Source organism: Phyllobates terribilis, unplaced genomic scaffold (genome assembly GCF_046119375.1).
Source record: "Phyllobates terribilis strain yellow unplaced genomic scaffold, ASM4611937v1 Scaffold_11__3_contigs__length_659146591, whole genome shotgun sequence".
Lineage (NCBI taxonomy): Eukaryota > Metazoa > Chordata > Amphibia > Anura > Dendrobatidae > Phyllobates > Phyllobates terribilis.
Window position 1 is genome coordinate 654,441,165 of NW_027362771.1, and position 14,431 is coordinate 654,455,595.

At 51.5% G+C, this 14,431-nt stretch overlaps 1 protein-coding gene across 1 annotated transcript; it reads right to left on the reverse strand.

Annotated features, from left to right (window-relative positions):
* Positions 1-1,206: 1,206 nt before the first annotated feature.
* DVL2 (dishevelled segment polarity protein 2) lies at positions 1,207-14,425 on the reverse strand. The gene is made up of 6 exons (XM_073654630.1): positions 14,404-14,425; positions 5,669-5,803; positions 5,440-5,589; positions 4,532-4,708; positions 4,207-4,431; positions 1,207-2,948 (listed from the first exon to the last, which is right to left on the reverse strand). The coding sequence occupies exons 2-6, from the start codon at positions 5,748-5,750 to the stop codon at positions 2,503-2,505; spliced, it is 1,080 nt and encodes a 359-aa protein (XP_073510731.1). The 5' UTR covers positions 5,751-5,803; positions 14,404-14,425; the 3' UTR covers positions 1,207-2,502.
* Positions 14,426-14,431: the final 6 nt, after the last annotated feature.

The following is a 14,431-nucleotide window of genomic DNA, read 5'->3' on the forward strand; positions in this document are numbered from 1 at the left end:
TCGTCTCATCGTACTTCAGGCTGATCACTGATGAGCACTGATCCGGCCATCGATGATCGTCTCATCGTACTTCAGGCTGATCACTGATTAGCACTGATCCGGCCATCGATGATCGTCTCATCATACTTCAGGCTGATCACTGATAAGCACTGATCCGGCCATCGATGATCGTCTCATCGTACTTCAGGCTGATCACTGATGAGCACTGATCCGGCCATCGATGATCGTCTCATCGTACTTCAGGCTGATCACTGATGAGCACTGATCCGGCCATCGATGATCGTCTCATCGTACTTCAGGCTGATCACTGATGAGCACTGATCCGGCCATCGATGATCGTCTCATCGTACTTCAGGCTGAGCACTGATGAGCACTGATCCGGCCATCGATGATCGTCTCATCGTACTTCAGGCTGATCACTGATTAGCACTGATCCGGCCATCGATGATCGTCTCATCGTACTTCAGGCTGATCACTGATGAGCACTGATCCGGCCATCGATGATCGTCTCATCGTACTTCAGGCGGATCACTGATGAGCACTGATCCGGCCATCGATGATCGTCTCATCGTACTTCAGGCTGATCACTGATGAGCACTGATCCGGCCATCGATGATCGTCTCATCGTACTTCAGGCTGATCACTGATGAGCACTGATCCGGCCATCGATGATCGTCTCATCGTACTTCAGGCTGATCACTGATGAGCACTGATCCGGCCATCGATGATCGTCTCATCGTACTTCAGGCTGATCACTGATTAGCACTGATCCGGCCATCGATGATCGTCTCATCGTACTTCAGGCTGATCACTGATGAGCACTGATCCGGCCATCGATGATCGTCTCATCGTACTTCAGGCTGATCACTGATGAGCACTGATCCGGCCATCGATGATCGTCTCATCGTACTTCAGGCTGATCACTGATGAGCACTGATCCGGCCATCGATGATCGTCTCATCGTACTTCAGGCTGATCACTGATGAGCACTGATCCGGCCATCGATGATCGTCTCATCGTACTTCAGGCTGAGCACTGATGAGCACTGATCCGGCCATCGATGATCGTCTCATCGTACTTCAGGCTGATCACTGATGAGCACTGATCCGGCCATCGATGATCGTCTCATCGTACTTCAGGCTGATCACTGATGAGCACTGATCCGGCCATCGATCGTCTCATCGTACTTCAGGCTGATCACTGATTAGCACTGATCCGGCCATCGATGATCGTCTCATCGTACTTCAGGCTGATCACTGATAAGCACTGATCCGGCCATCGATGATCGTCTCATCGTACTTCAGGCCGATCACTGATGAGCACTGATCCGGCCATCGATGATCGTCTCATCGTACTTCAGGCCGAGCACTGATCCGGCCATCGATGATCGTCTCATCGTACTTCAGGCTGATCACTGATTAGCACTGATCCGGCCATCAATGATCTTCTCGTCGTACTCCAAGCCAATCACTGATGAGCACTGATCCGGCCATCAATGATCTTCTCGTCGTACTCCAAGCCGATCACTGATGAGCACTGATCCGGCCATCGATGATCTTCTCATCGTACTCCAAGCCGATCACTGATGAGCACTGATCCGGCCATCGATGATCTTCTCATCGTACTCCAAGCCGATCACTGATGAGCACTGATCCGGCCATCGATGATCGGTTTGTCATACTTCAAGTCGAGCACTGATGAGCACTGATCCGGCCATCGATGATCGGCTCACTGTACTTCAGGCTGATCACTGATGAGCACTGATCCGGCCATCGATGATCGGCTCACTGTACTTCAGGCCAATCACTGATGAGCACTGATCTGGCCATCGATGATCGGCTCACTGTACTTCAGGCTGATCACTGATGAGCACTGATCCGGCCATCGATGATCGGCTCACTGTACTCCAAGCCGATCACTGATGAGCACTGATCCGGCCATCGATGATCGGCTCACTGTACTTCAGGCCGATCACTGATGAGCACTGATCCGGCCATCAATGATCGGTTTGTCATACTTCAAGTCGACCATGGTACTCCGGGCGGAGGTCTGCTCATTAGTGATGGTTGGAAGGAGGATCGATCGGGTTCACAGCGACAGCATTACATGGAGTTATAACATAGTAACATAAGCTTACAACGCTGGTACGCGTCCCCCCTCCTCACGCCGTACACCGGCCCCAGGAGGGAGGAATAAAACAAACACTGCTAATATGGAGAAACAATAAAACAATACTTCATAATCACGGCGGTGGCGCCCGTACCGTCTGCTCTACATCATACATGTGCACGGATACAATTAGTGTCTGAGGCAGAGTCCGATAGTCGGGGGTCTCCCGCCCACACGTACCATGTAAGAAGCCGCCATCTCCTCACCATCGGGATACTAGTTTTGGTCATAATTGGCAGATTCCTCCGCCCCGGACTCCACGCCATCGGCCTCTGCACTCGACTAGGAGATCACTGAAATGTATTAGTGTTAAGAAGCACACACTGCTCCGCATCACATGACGTCCACAAAGAACTCGCTGGGGTTGCCCATGGCCATGTGGAAGGACTGGCGGCTGGCCGTCAGCTCTGGGGGTACGGATGCCAGATCACGCACGAGAGGCGGCGCTCCAGGAGGAACAGAGGACGACGGAGGACATGACTGCGGCGGCAGTGGAGGTGGCGGCATCATCATCAGCATCATGGGGTTATAGGAGAGAGGGACCCCCGGGGCAGGATACGAGTGCACCGATGGAGGGTGGTGAGATGCCACTTGTGAGCGGGTGGATGTGGAGCGTTCACTGGGGGGGCCCGCTTCTCCACTTCTCCTCAGGCTGCTCCGGGTGGAGTATTCAGACTCGCTGCCCGAGCCAGACTTGGAGTCTCCACCACCTCCAGAACGATCTTCCTTCTGAACCCCACGACCCCCATCACTGCGCGTAGAGCCACTGCTCCTGCTCCCTGCAGAGGAAAGGAGGATTGTGGGAAAGATCTGTTACTCCTCGTCAGGCAAAATGTATTTTTGTCCTGGTTTTAAAAATGAGAGATGTCTTAAATCTCCACCCCCTGTCCATTTGTAAGAGTTCTACATAGAACTCACTCTTACCTCCCCATAACAAGGAATTTTTATTACCGCCATAAAACCTCAGCTAAAGAACAAGCATTCAAGTATAAACTGGAACTCCCTCCAAAATCCTATTGTCTAACTGTACAAACTTTTAATGTAGAGTTTAATAGTGCACATGACTGTCACAAACACAGGGACCACATTTTTGGGATGTTCACCTTTTTCCAATTGCAACGGTATATCTCACATAACTGGGAGACAACCGGAACCTGGGAAATGGATTCTGAGCGTCATAGAGATATCATATTTGATATCCATCCTCATGAATATTGGTGACGGCAAACATGATGTCTTCATCTTGGATGTGGGACCCCCCCATACCAAGATATGAAATCTGAAGAATTTTTTATGTCTTGTGCAGCTGGGTGGGTTCACAAAACCGAGCCCCCGTGTGAGGTAAACAACATGGGTGTCTCCCAGTGTTTTGGCCTCTTACTAAAAATCAGAAGGGACATTTTACTTCATTCTTACCCCGGGACGTCAGACGTATGCACTCCTCGCTGCGTGGAGGAATCACACCTAATTTCCGGGGAGCCGTCCCCCCCACAGAATCTGAGACCATCACCTTGTGGCGCAGGTTTTGCTATTACTTATCCCTTTTATTTTAATAACAGTTTTATGCATATATGTAAATTGTCTCTTTGGTAATATCTTGTATATCTTTTGTAAACACTGCCCACTTTCGGGAGTAAATCATTATTATTTACCAGCTTCGTTCTGCTTGTCCTATGTCGAGCAAACACGTTCCTCACCCGCTAATTCACGTTACCTAACGGGTACCCGATCCACCTGTTAAGCGATCGGTGGTGGCAGTATACCAGTATTTATGTGATATTGTGGTTTGAGGTTGGCTGGTCGGAGGTATATATACGTTCCTGGAAGGAACTGGTGGTATATATACGTCCTGTCACATCACGTGCCACAATAGTCGACATAAATTAGAGCAGCTGCGCCCGTGCTTATCCTCGGTCAATACCGTGTTTGACCAGCAGGATAAGGGGGCGCCAGAGGGCTGCAAGGTCTGACCAAGTGTGTTTTCGTGACACTCCTCAGCAGATACCACGACGTCTCCAGCATGGGGTGGACACTCACCTTCACTGTGCTGGCTCCCGGCACTGCCCAAGCCATAGCTGTAGGAGGAAAGCTCATGGTAAGCGGGGGGCTGGGCGCTGTACGGATGAGGAGCCGGATACTGGTAGGAAAAGGTGGGAAGCAGAGGCCACGGAGACGCTCCAGGGAGAGGCAGGGGAGCCAGGGTGTCCTGGTCAGAAGCTCCGCTCGAGCCATCATTGTCATTCAGGGAGAGATTGGCCATGTCTGCAAGAGAGGACAGAGGTGTGACGACAGCGCCCCCTGCAGGCACAGTGCGCTAATCCTCCACTCGCAGGCACCACACTGACACCTATCAGACACTTACAGTTCTCGCAGCTGGTCAGGTCCCCGAAGATGTAGTAGCACTGCTCCGAGAAGGTGATCTTATTGACTGTGTGACGGATAAATCCGGCTTTCAGCAAGTTACTGGCAAATTTTCGAGCCTCTCGCCTGTCCTGAAAGCCTTCAACGTGGTGATAGAGCCAGTCCACCACGTCAGAACCTAGGAGAGGAGAGCAGACGAGCTGCAGGAAGGATTCTCTACACTATGGTCCCACCACCACACTCCTACCCTACATCACTGACCGCACAAGACCGGTATGAGACGCCCAAAACATGGTGAAACAGCCCTGGGGAGCTGCCACCATCTTACCATTGCTGCAAGCTCCCAACTCGATCTTGCTGTGGCACTCCCCACCCCAATCATGCCATCTTGGTCCGGCTTTCCCCGTCCACTCCATGCCTTCCCCGTCCACTCCCCGCCCTCGGTGCGGCCTTCCCCCTCCAGTCCCCGCCCTCGGTGCGGCCTTCCCCCTCCAGTCCCCGCCCTCGGTGCGGCCTTCCCCCTCCAGTCCCCGCCCTCGGTGCGGCCTTCCCCCTCCCCCAACTTCCTCGGTGCGGCCTTCCCCCTCCCCCAACTTCCTCGGTGCGGCCTTCCCCTCCCCCAACTTCCTCGGTGCGGCCTTCCCCCTCCACTCCCCGCCCTCGGTGCGGCCTTCCCCCTCCACTCCCCGCCCTCGGTGCGGCCTTCCCCCTCCCCCAACTTCCTCGGTGCGGCCTTCCCCTCCCCCAACTTCCTCGGTGCGGCCTTCCCCCTCCACTCCCCGCCCTCGGTGCGGCCTTCCCCCTCCACTCCCCGCCCTCGGTGCGGCCTTCCCCCTCCACTCCCCGCCCTCGGTGCGGCCTTCCCCCTCCCCCAACTTCCTCGGTTACGGCCTTCCGGTTGTACTATACCTAGGAAAGCGTTGGGGATAGTTATCTTCAGCCACATACGATCCCGGACTTCAAGACCAGATTCTGGAGATGCCATAACCTTCACCACAGAAGCCAAATCTGTATGAATGGAGAGGCTGAAGAGAGACACCGGGGGGAGAGCATGAGAAACTGCAAAGAGAGAGACAGTGAGGAAGGACCACCCACGGACCACCTGTGCAGGCACGACCACCACCCATGTGGCACTCACGTTCAGTCTCTGTCACCGATGTGCTGGAGGTCATGCTGCTCATGGACGCACTGCCTGGATACACGGGGAACGAGCCGCTCATGGCCACGGAATGAGACACCCAGGCCGCAGGGTCAATGGGCTGAATGGGCTCATCTACAGACAGAAGAACAGAGTGAGGCGGCGCGGCAAACCGAGGGCCGAGGCGTGGGGGAGGAGAAGGAGGCGGCGGGGCGCGGCAAACCGAGGGCCGAGGCGTGAGGGAGAAGGAGGAGGCAGGGCGCGGCAAACCGAGGGCCGAGGCGTGGGAGGAGGAGAAGGAGGCGGCAGGGCGCGGCAAACCGAGGGCCGAGGCATGGAGGAGGAGGAGGCAGGGCGCGGCAAACCGAGGGCCGAGGCGTGAGGGAGGAAGAGGCAGGGCGCGGCAAACCAAGGGCCAAGGCGTGAGGGAGGAGGCGGCAGGGCGCGGCAAACCGAGGGCCGAGGCGTGGGGGGGGGGGCGGCAGGGCGCGGCAAACCGAGGGCCGAGTTGGAGAAAGGGGAGGCAGAGAAAGGGCCGAGGCGGAGAAAGGGGAGGCGGGCCGAGGCAAACCGAGGGCCGAGGCGGAGAAAGGGGAGGCGGGCCGAGGCAAACCGAGGCGGAGAAAGGGGAGGCGGCAGGCAAACCGAGGGCCGAGGCGGAGAAAGGGGAGGCGGCAGGCAAACCGAGGGCCGAGGCGGAGAAAGTGGAGGCGGCAGGCAAACCGAGGGCCGAGGCGGAGAAAGGGGAGGCGGCAGGCAAACCGAGGGCCGAGGCGGAGAAAGGGGAGGCGGCAGGCAAACCGAGGGCCGAGGCAGAGAAAGGGGAGGCGGCAGGCAAACCGAGGGCCGAGGCGGACAAAGGGGAGGCAGAAGGCAAACCGAGGGCCGAGGCGGACAAAGGGGAGGAGAAGGAGGTGGCGGGGCGGGGCAAACCGAGAGCCGAGGCGGAGAATGAGGAGGCAGGGAAGCAAGTCGAGAGCAGAGAAGGGGGCGCAGCAAACCAAGGTGGAGGAGGTAGAGAAGGGGGTACAGAAGGGGGATGCGGCAAGGCAAACCGAAGGCCGGGGCAGAGGAGAAGGGTGAGGCGGCGCTGTGTAATGCTTCTGAATTCCAACCCTTTATTCTGTGTTCTGTGGTCGGCGTTTCTTTCCGCAGAGCCACAACTGGTTCACCTTTTCTTTGGGACTTTCAGTCCTATTATCTTTGTTTCTGTCGGTTTTGGGTAACAGGTGTTTGTTCTTCATTTACTCTGTTAGTCTGCCATAATCACCTTTCGGGTGCAGCTTTATATACCTTTTCCTGCTGGTGTGAGTCTTTGTTGGGATCATTCACTTAGCTGTAGTTTATGCTGGTTGCTACTCTAGCGATCCTAGTAGCTGCTAAGGACATTCAGGGTAAGCCGCCGTCGAATAGGGGCGCCATTGCGTTACTTTAGGGTGCCAACCTCTGTAGGGACAGACCAGGGTCAGAGGAGGGCTTTTTCTAGTCGGACCTGTCAGGTTCAGGTTCCTGTCCCCCTGGTTTGTACGTTACACGTGTGAATGTGCTTTAGCAGTCATATTATCATCATCAATCCATTCCATTTGTTGTGTGCCGAGAAGTCATTAAGGACGTCCTGACCGCTCCAACTGCAGTCTTTGTCTTCGGAAGTGGTAGACATCAATCAGCAACCACAGCTTGCATTCTCCACCGCTCTGCAGGTCCTACTCCACCCTAATCAATGCTCTGATCCTAAGGTAAATTTACTGAACTGTTTAGACTGGGACCAAAGTAAGTTTTCCATTTTGCTTTAGGTAAATTTTATTTTCATCTCCTTCCCGCCTCGTCCTGGGGAGACAGTCAACGTGTGGGTATTGTGTGGTTGCTTCGTGCAGATCCTCAGGCTTGGTTGTGCTCTCCGCCTGAGGATGCTAGTTGTTTTCCCTCAGTTGATGCTTTCCTCTCTGCTCTGTGACCGAGTTGTACGTGAAGCACCTGCTCGTTTCTGTTTATACTGCGGTCAATCGGATCATGTAATGATTCAATGTATAAAATACAACAATGAATTTCTAAAGAGGATATAAAAAGAAAAACATGGAGCAATAAGGATCCTGATCCTAACAGCTTGGGGTCATCTCTCATGCTTACTGCTAGCTGTTTTGTACTAGTGTCTTTGGTTACCATACCTGGAGTTGTAGTTTCCTCTAGTTCCTCCTTAGATCTCATTGACAGTGATTTTGCTATCGAGTGTAGGTGTGGTGCCAACTCTCATAACCAGCTGCCAGTGTTGGGTATGCCCTGGTTGGTAAAACACAATCCTTCCATCAATTGGGAAACTCAAGGTTAAGTCTTGGGGAAATTGCATTTTTTTTTCCAGTTGTTCATCTAAATCTCTGGCATCTATGAGATCTCTTCTTCCAGATTTTGTTCAGGATTTTGAGGATGTTTTTTTCTGATAATGAATGTGAAGAAGTTCTTCCTCCGCATAGGTCATATGATTGTGCTACTGAATTCATCCCAGGTGCCAAATCGCCAAAATCTCGTCTGTTTAATCTCACCCTTCCGGAGAGAGATGTCTCTCCAAGGGTCACATAAGGCCTTCCACATGACCAGTCACTGTGGGATTTATCTTTAAGAAAAAAGATGGAGGTTGTGTGTCCTTGTTTGGATTTTACAAAAGATTACCGTAAGTCGCCCATATCCATTACCTCTTATTCCTGATCTGTTTAATCAACTAGCGGAGGCCAAGTGGTTTTCAAAACTGGATCTGAGTGGGGTATATAACCTTTTTAGGTGATCACCAAGGTGATGAGTGGAAGACTGCCTTCAATACTCCAGAGGGTCACTGAGTATTTGTTGATGCCATTCGGCTTGACCAACGCTCCTGCTGTATTTCAGATCATCATATATTATATTTTTTCTTCTTTGGTGGGTAGATTTGTGGTGATGTACTTGGAAGATATTTTGATCTATTCCAAGTTCTCGTGAGGATCATTGGGAGGATGTTTGACAGGTGCTTCAGGTTCTTAGGTATACTAATAGATCATAGACTGAACATGAGTCAACAGTGTGATGCAGCAGCAAAAAAGGCAAATACAATTCTGGGATGTATTAACAGAAGCATACAGTCTAGATCACGTGAAGTCATTATCGGTCTTTACTCCTCTTTGGTCAGACCTCATCTGGAATACTGTGTACAGTTTTGGGCACCACATTTTAAAAAAGACATAGACAAACTGGAGCAAGTTCAGAGAAGAGCGACCAGAATGGTGACTGGTCTGCAAACCATGTCCTATGAGGAACGGTTGCAGGATTTGGGAATGTTTAGCTTGCAAAAAAGAAGACTGAGAGGAGACTTAATAGCTGTCTACAAATATGTCAAGGGCTGTCACATTGTAGAAGGATCATCTTTATTCTCATTTGCACAAGGAAAGACTAGAAGCAATGGGATGAAACTAAATGGGAGGAGACACAGATTAGATATTAGAAAAAACTTTTTGACAGTTAGGGTGATTAATGAGTGGAACAGGCTGCCACGAGAGGTGGTGAGTTCCCCTTCAATGGACGTCTTCAAACAGAGGCTGGACAGACATCTGTCTGAGATGATCTAGTGAATCCTGCTTTGAGCAGGGGGTTGGACCAGATGACCCAGGAGGTCCCTTCCAACTCTACCATTCTATGATTCTATGATTCTATGATTCTTAGTGACCATCATTTGTTTGCCAAACTAGAGAAGTGTAAATTTGAGGTGCAGCAGATACAATTTTGGGTCATTAGGTTTCTGATGAAGGTTTTCAAATGGATCGAGATAAGGTACAGGCGTCCTTGATTGGGTGCAACCTACTAGTCTGAAAGCTAAACAGAGATTCTTAGGTTTTGCGAATTATCAAACCTCCTACTGATATGACCAAGAAGAGTACTGACTTTACCTCTTGGTCTTTGGAGGCAGCTGATGCTCTTGCTGCTCTAAAGTTAGCCTTTTCTAAAGCTCCGGTCCTCAGTCAACCAGATGTTGATTTGCCTTTTGTGGTTGAGGTGGACCTCTTCTGTGGGGATGGGTGCTGTTCTTTCACAGAAAAAGGTTTGTTCCGTTCATCCTTGTGCTTTTCTTCTGGGAAATTCCAACAAGCATAGTCCAACTATGATATAGGCGATCGAGACCTCTTGGCGGTTAAGAGAGCTTTCAAGGAATGGAGACATTGGTTGGAGGTGGCTAGGCATAGAGTAACGGTCTCTACTGATCAAAAAAATTACTGTACGTAGATGCCGCTAAGTGCTTGAATAATAGACAGGCCCGGTGGGCTCTCTCTTTCGCTCTGTTTGATTTCTCTGTGACAAATCTCCCTGGTACTAAGAATTTAAGGCGGATGCCTTATCACGTACTTTCGTTCGAGTTGAGGGACGAAAATCCAGTTAAAATTCTTAGTGGAGGGCTGGTGGTGGGTGCTTTGGGTATCGATCTCAGACAGCGCATTATGGAAGCTCAGGATGGTGCACCGGAGGGCTTGCCATCCGGAAAGTTTTTTAGTGCCTTACGTTCTTTGCATTGATCTTCTTAACGAAGTAGATGACTGCTGACTGGACATCCTCATTCCTCTGCCACCTGTAGAGCCGTTTCAAGGTCCTTTTGGTGGCAGAGTACTCGAAAAGAGGTTGATGAGTATGGCTGTAAATACTGGATTTGCGCCAGGTCTAAAGCCTCTCGCCAGGCCCCAGCAGGGTTTCTTTTTCCGTTTCGACCTTGGACCCACTTGTCTATGGATTGTGTCACGGATTTGCCCAATTCTGGTGGTAATACTGTGGTGTGGGTGGTGATGAACTGTTTTAGAAAGTTGGTTCACTTGATCCTACCAAATTGCCTATGGCTAAAGGTTTAGCGACTGTTTCTCTCTCACATCGTTAAGTTACATGGTGTTCCTAAAACATTATTTCAGAAAGAGGGGTTGGATTTGTGGCTAGCTTTGGCTCCAGGTTGGGAATTAAGCTTTCATTTTCTTCAGGTTATCATCCAGAAACTAATAATCAGACGGAGAGAATGAACCAAGAATTTGAGAAAATACCACTACTTGGGCAACCTCTTCTTGATCTAAATGTTTGAGCCCGATAAAATAAAAAAAGCCTTGTGAGGAGCTGGCCTTGTTCTAAAGGCTATTGGACCAATGGACGTAAAGAGGAGTCCGCAGCTCTAAGGGATGCAGACTTTTTCCGGCACAGAGTACCACTTATGTCAATCTTTGCAGTCCTAGTTGATGGGTTCGGCCGGAGAAAAAATACCTTCACTAATGCAGTTAGCTTTGGTGGGAGGGTGTCAACACTTCTGGCCATTCAGGGAGCTGATCCCAGGGAAGAAGGAATAAGCCACATGTTTAGTCAGGGAGTGGGTGAAGTGACGTTGTAAAGGACATATTAATATTCATGCTATCCAAGTGTAAAGGACATATTGATACTCATGCTAGAGCAACTCCATTTTGTCTGCTTGCTTCAAAATCATGTTCTACTCTTTGCATAACATGCATTCTTTCCTTCTTGATTCACACACAACTTTCCCACACTAACCTTTTCTCTCAGGAACATTCTATGAGACCCCCTGCTCCTGTTATCTAGCTAGTCTGAGCCGGGATGTACGACCTTGTAACTTTCCATCATGTGTCGAACTAACGATAATATGACCATATGTGTATTTCTGTATTAATTGTCCTAACATTGGTTCAAGCTTGTAGTATGGCTGTACATGATTGGACATTAATGAACTCAAAACAAGATCAAATGCCAAGTAGAAATAATGGGGGTTAGAGAGATTCTCTGAATCCTCCCATACAGAGCATTGCCTCCGTCTGGTTTTCTGTTGGACGGCGCAATCAACATAATAATTTGACACTCACTTGGTCAACTGTGAAGGGACGTTACTGCCCTCCCTCAACAACGTCAAGGGGCTAGGATGGATTGCGGAGGTCCTGGAGCCCATGGATGGATGGCCTATTGAGTTTGGAGATCAGCTGCTGGCTGGCCTGGATAAACATGCTGCATTTGAGGGATTTGTCTTCTGGATTTGATGACCTTTCTGACTATTGCGACTGGATACCTGCGCTTCTACCATGTTATCTGTCGCCTGGAGGAGCGTGGACTATGACTACAGACTATACTGGAGGGAGATATGGAACCTGTGGGCCAACCAAAAGAGGGGAGACGGTATCACCCGGTACAGGGACAGTGGACCCACCTCCCCGGGGAGGGGATGTGGTGGACTGGGGACAATGTACTTTGGACATTTACCTGGAGTAGTTGTAAAACCATGGATGCAAGGAATAAAAAAATAGTATTGTTAACCTGCCCTGGTGATTATTATAACCCATAACCTCAGATCGTCACAAGCCTTTACTTACCCCCCGTTGCTGGCGCCATTTCTACGGTGTCAGCACTCGCTCTCCCCGGGGCTCCCATATGGTTGTTGTGACACCAATCAGCGCTGGCGTCACTGTCCCCGCCTTCGGACCAATCAAACATGAAGAGGAAGTCCAGGCTGCAACTGATCTGACTTCCTCTTCATGTTTGACAGCGACGCCAGCGGTGACTGGGCGCCAGAGTCACGTCACAACAACAGCACGGGAGCCCAGGGGAGAGCGAGTGCCCACACCGGGGACGACGCCAGCACGGGAGAGGAGTATAGGCCTTTTTTTTATTTTATTGGGGCCAAACATGGGGTATGAGAAGGAGATAACCAAGTAGTGGACAACTTCTTTAAGGTGGTTTGTCTCAAACAATCAAGAGGACTGGGTGGATTTTAGCAAACGGACCAAGAGAACTGCGAACCGCAGACGTTGGAGGGCTCCTGTCTTTAAGGTGGCAACAATCTCCATCTTCAAGTTCCATCTAGAAAATTTGCTCCAGGATTTTTGGACCGTATAAAGATAATCAGGATCATTAATCTGGTGACTTTTAAGCTCCAACTCCCAGTTGCATGAAAGATTAATATTTCTTCCATGTGTTTCTTATTAAAAAGTTTGAAGGGACACAGGGTCCTCAGGACAGCACTGAGGTAGACTTGGAAGACGACAAGGCGTATGAGGTGGAGCGAGTCTTGAAATCCAGAAGTGCCAGATGACGACTTCAGTTTCTCGTTAAAGGGAAAAGGTTTTGGTCCAGAGGATAATTCCTGGATGGATGCTAAATACCTACACGCAGATCACCTAGTGAGAACGTTCTATCTGGGACATCAGCAGTTGGGGGGATCTTGGTGGGTCCAGTGTCCCCTTGTAGAAGGGGGGGGTGGGACGACTGTCATGTGTCTGGATTCAAACCCTTGATCCTGTGGTCGGCGTCTTTTTCCACTGAACCACAACAGATTCACATTTTCTTTGGATGTTTCCATCCTGTTATCTTTGTTTCTGTCGGTTTTGGGTAACAGGTGTTTTTTATTTACTCTGTTTGTCTGCCCTTTCACCTTCTTGGTGCAGCTTTATATACCTTCCCCTGCTGGTGATAGTCTTTGTGGGATTCATCAACTTTGCTTTAGTTCATGTTAGTTGCAGCTGTTTCCTGCGTGATTCCTCTATTCTTTAGGGAACTGCTACTCTAGTCATCCTAGGAGCTGCTAAGGATATTCAGGGTAAGCCTCTGTCAAATGTGGGCACCATTGCATTATCTTAGGGTGCCAATCTCCGCCGTCAGGCAGAGACAGACGAGGGTAGGAGGATGGCTTTTCCTAGTCTGAACAGGGATCTGTCAGGTTCAGGTGTTTGTCTCCCTGGTTTGAACGCTATCCGTGTGAATGTGCTTTACAAGTCATAACTAGTGGCAAACCGAGGGCCGGGCCGAGGCAGAGAAAGGGCCGAAGAGGGCGGAAGGCAAACCGAGGCGGAGAAAGGGCCGAAGAGGGCGGAAGGCAAACCGAGGCGGAGAAAGGGCCGAAGAGGGCGGAAGGCAAACCGAGGCGGAGAAAGGGCCGAAGAGGGCGGAAGGCAAACCGAGGCGGAGAAAGGGCCGAAGAGGGCGGAAGGCAAACCGAGGCGGAGAAAGGGCCGAAGAGGGCGGAAGGCAAACCGAGGCGGAGAAAGGGCCGAAGAGGGCGGAAGGCAAACCGAGGCGGAGAAAGGGCCGAAGAGGGCGGAAGGCAAACCGAGGCGGAGAAAGGGCCGAAGAGGGCGGAAGGCAAACCGAGGCAGGGGAGGGGGCCGAAGAGGGCGGAAGGCAAACCGAGGCAGGGGAGGGGGCCGAAGAGGGCGGAAGGCAAATCGAGGGGAGGGGGCCGAAGAGGGCGGAAGGCAAACCGAGGCGGAGAAAGGGCCGAAGAGGGCGGAAGGCAAACCGAGGCGGAGAAAGGGCCGAAGAGGGCGGAAGGCAAACCGAGGCGGAGAAAGGGCCGAAGAGGGCGGAAGGCAAACCGAGGCGGAGAAAGGGCCGAAGAGGGCGGAAGGCAAACCGAGGGGAGGGGGCCGAGGCGGAAGGCAAACCGAGGGCCGAGGCGGAGAAAGGGGAGGCAGGAGGCAAACCGAGGACCACGGCAGAGGAGAATGGGGAGGTGGCATGGCAAACAGAGGGTTGAGGCGGAAGAGGTAGAGAAGGGGAAGGCAGCAAGCAAACTAAGAGCCGATGGGGAGGATAAGGCGGCAGGCAAGCCTAGGGCTGAAAAGGTGCAAAAAACCGAGGGCTAAGGCAGAGGAGGAGGAGAAGGAGAGGCAGCGCAGGAACCCAAGGGCGGCAGCGGCGGCGAAGGTGTGGCAATCTGAGGGCTGAGTGGGGGTGGAGGCGACACTTACTGCGTGGCAGTGTGAAGTAACCCTGCGG

Excerpts from the sequence above, each read along its gene's own strand:
- DVL2 (XM_073654630.1), bottom strand. The coding sequence starts at position 5,750 with ATGAGCGGCTCGTTCCCCGTGTATCCAGGCAGTGCGTCCATGAGCAGC. Across the intron at positions 5,590-5,668 it reads ATCGGTGACAGAGACTGAAC|TTTCTCATGCTCTCCCCCCG; the intron begins GTGAGTGCCACA and ends CTCTCTTTGCAG. Across the intron at positions 4,709-5,439 it reads TATCCCCAACGCTTTCCTAG|GTTCTGACGTGGTGGACTGG; the intron begins GTATAGTACAAC and ends CTCCTCTCCTAG.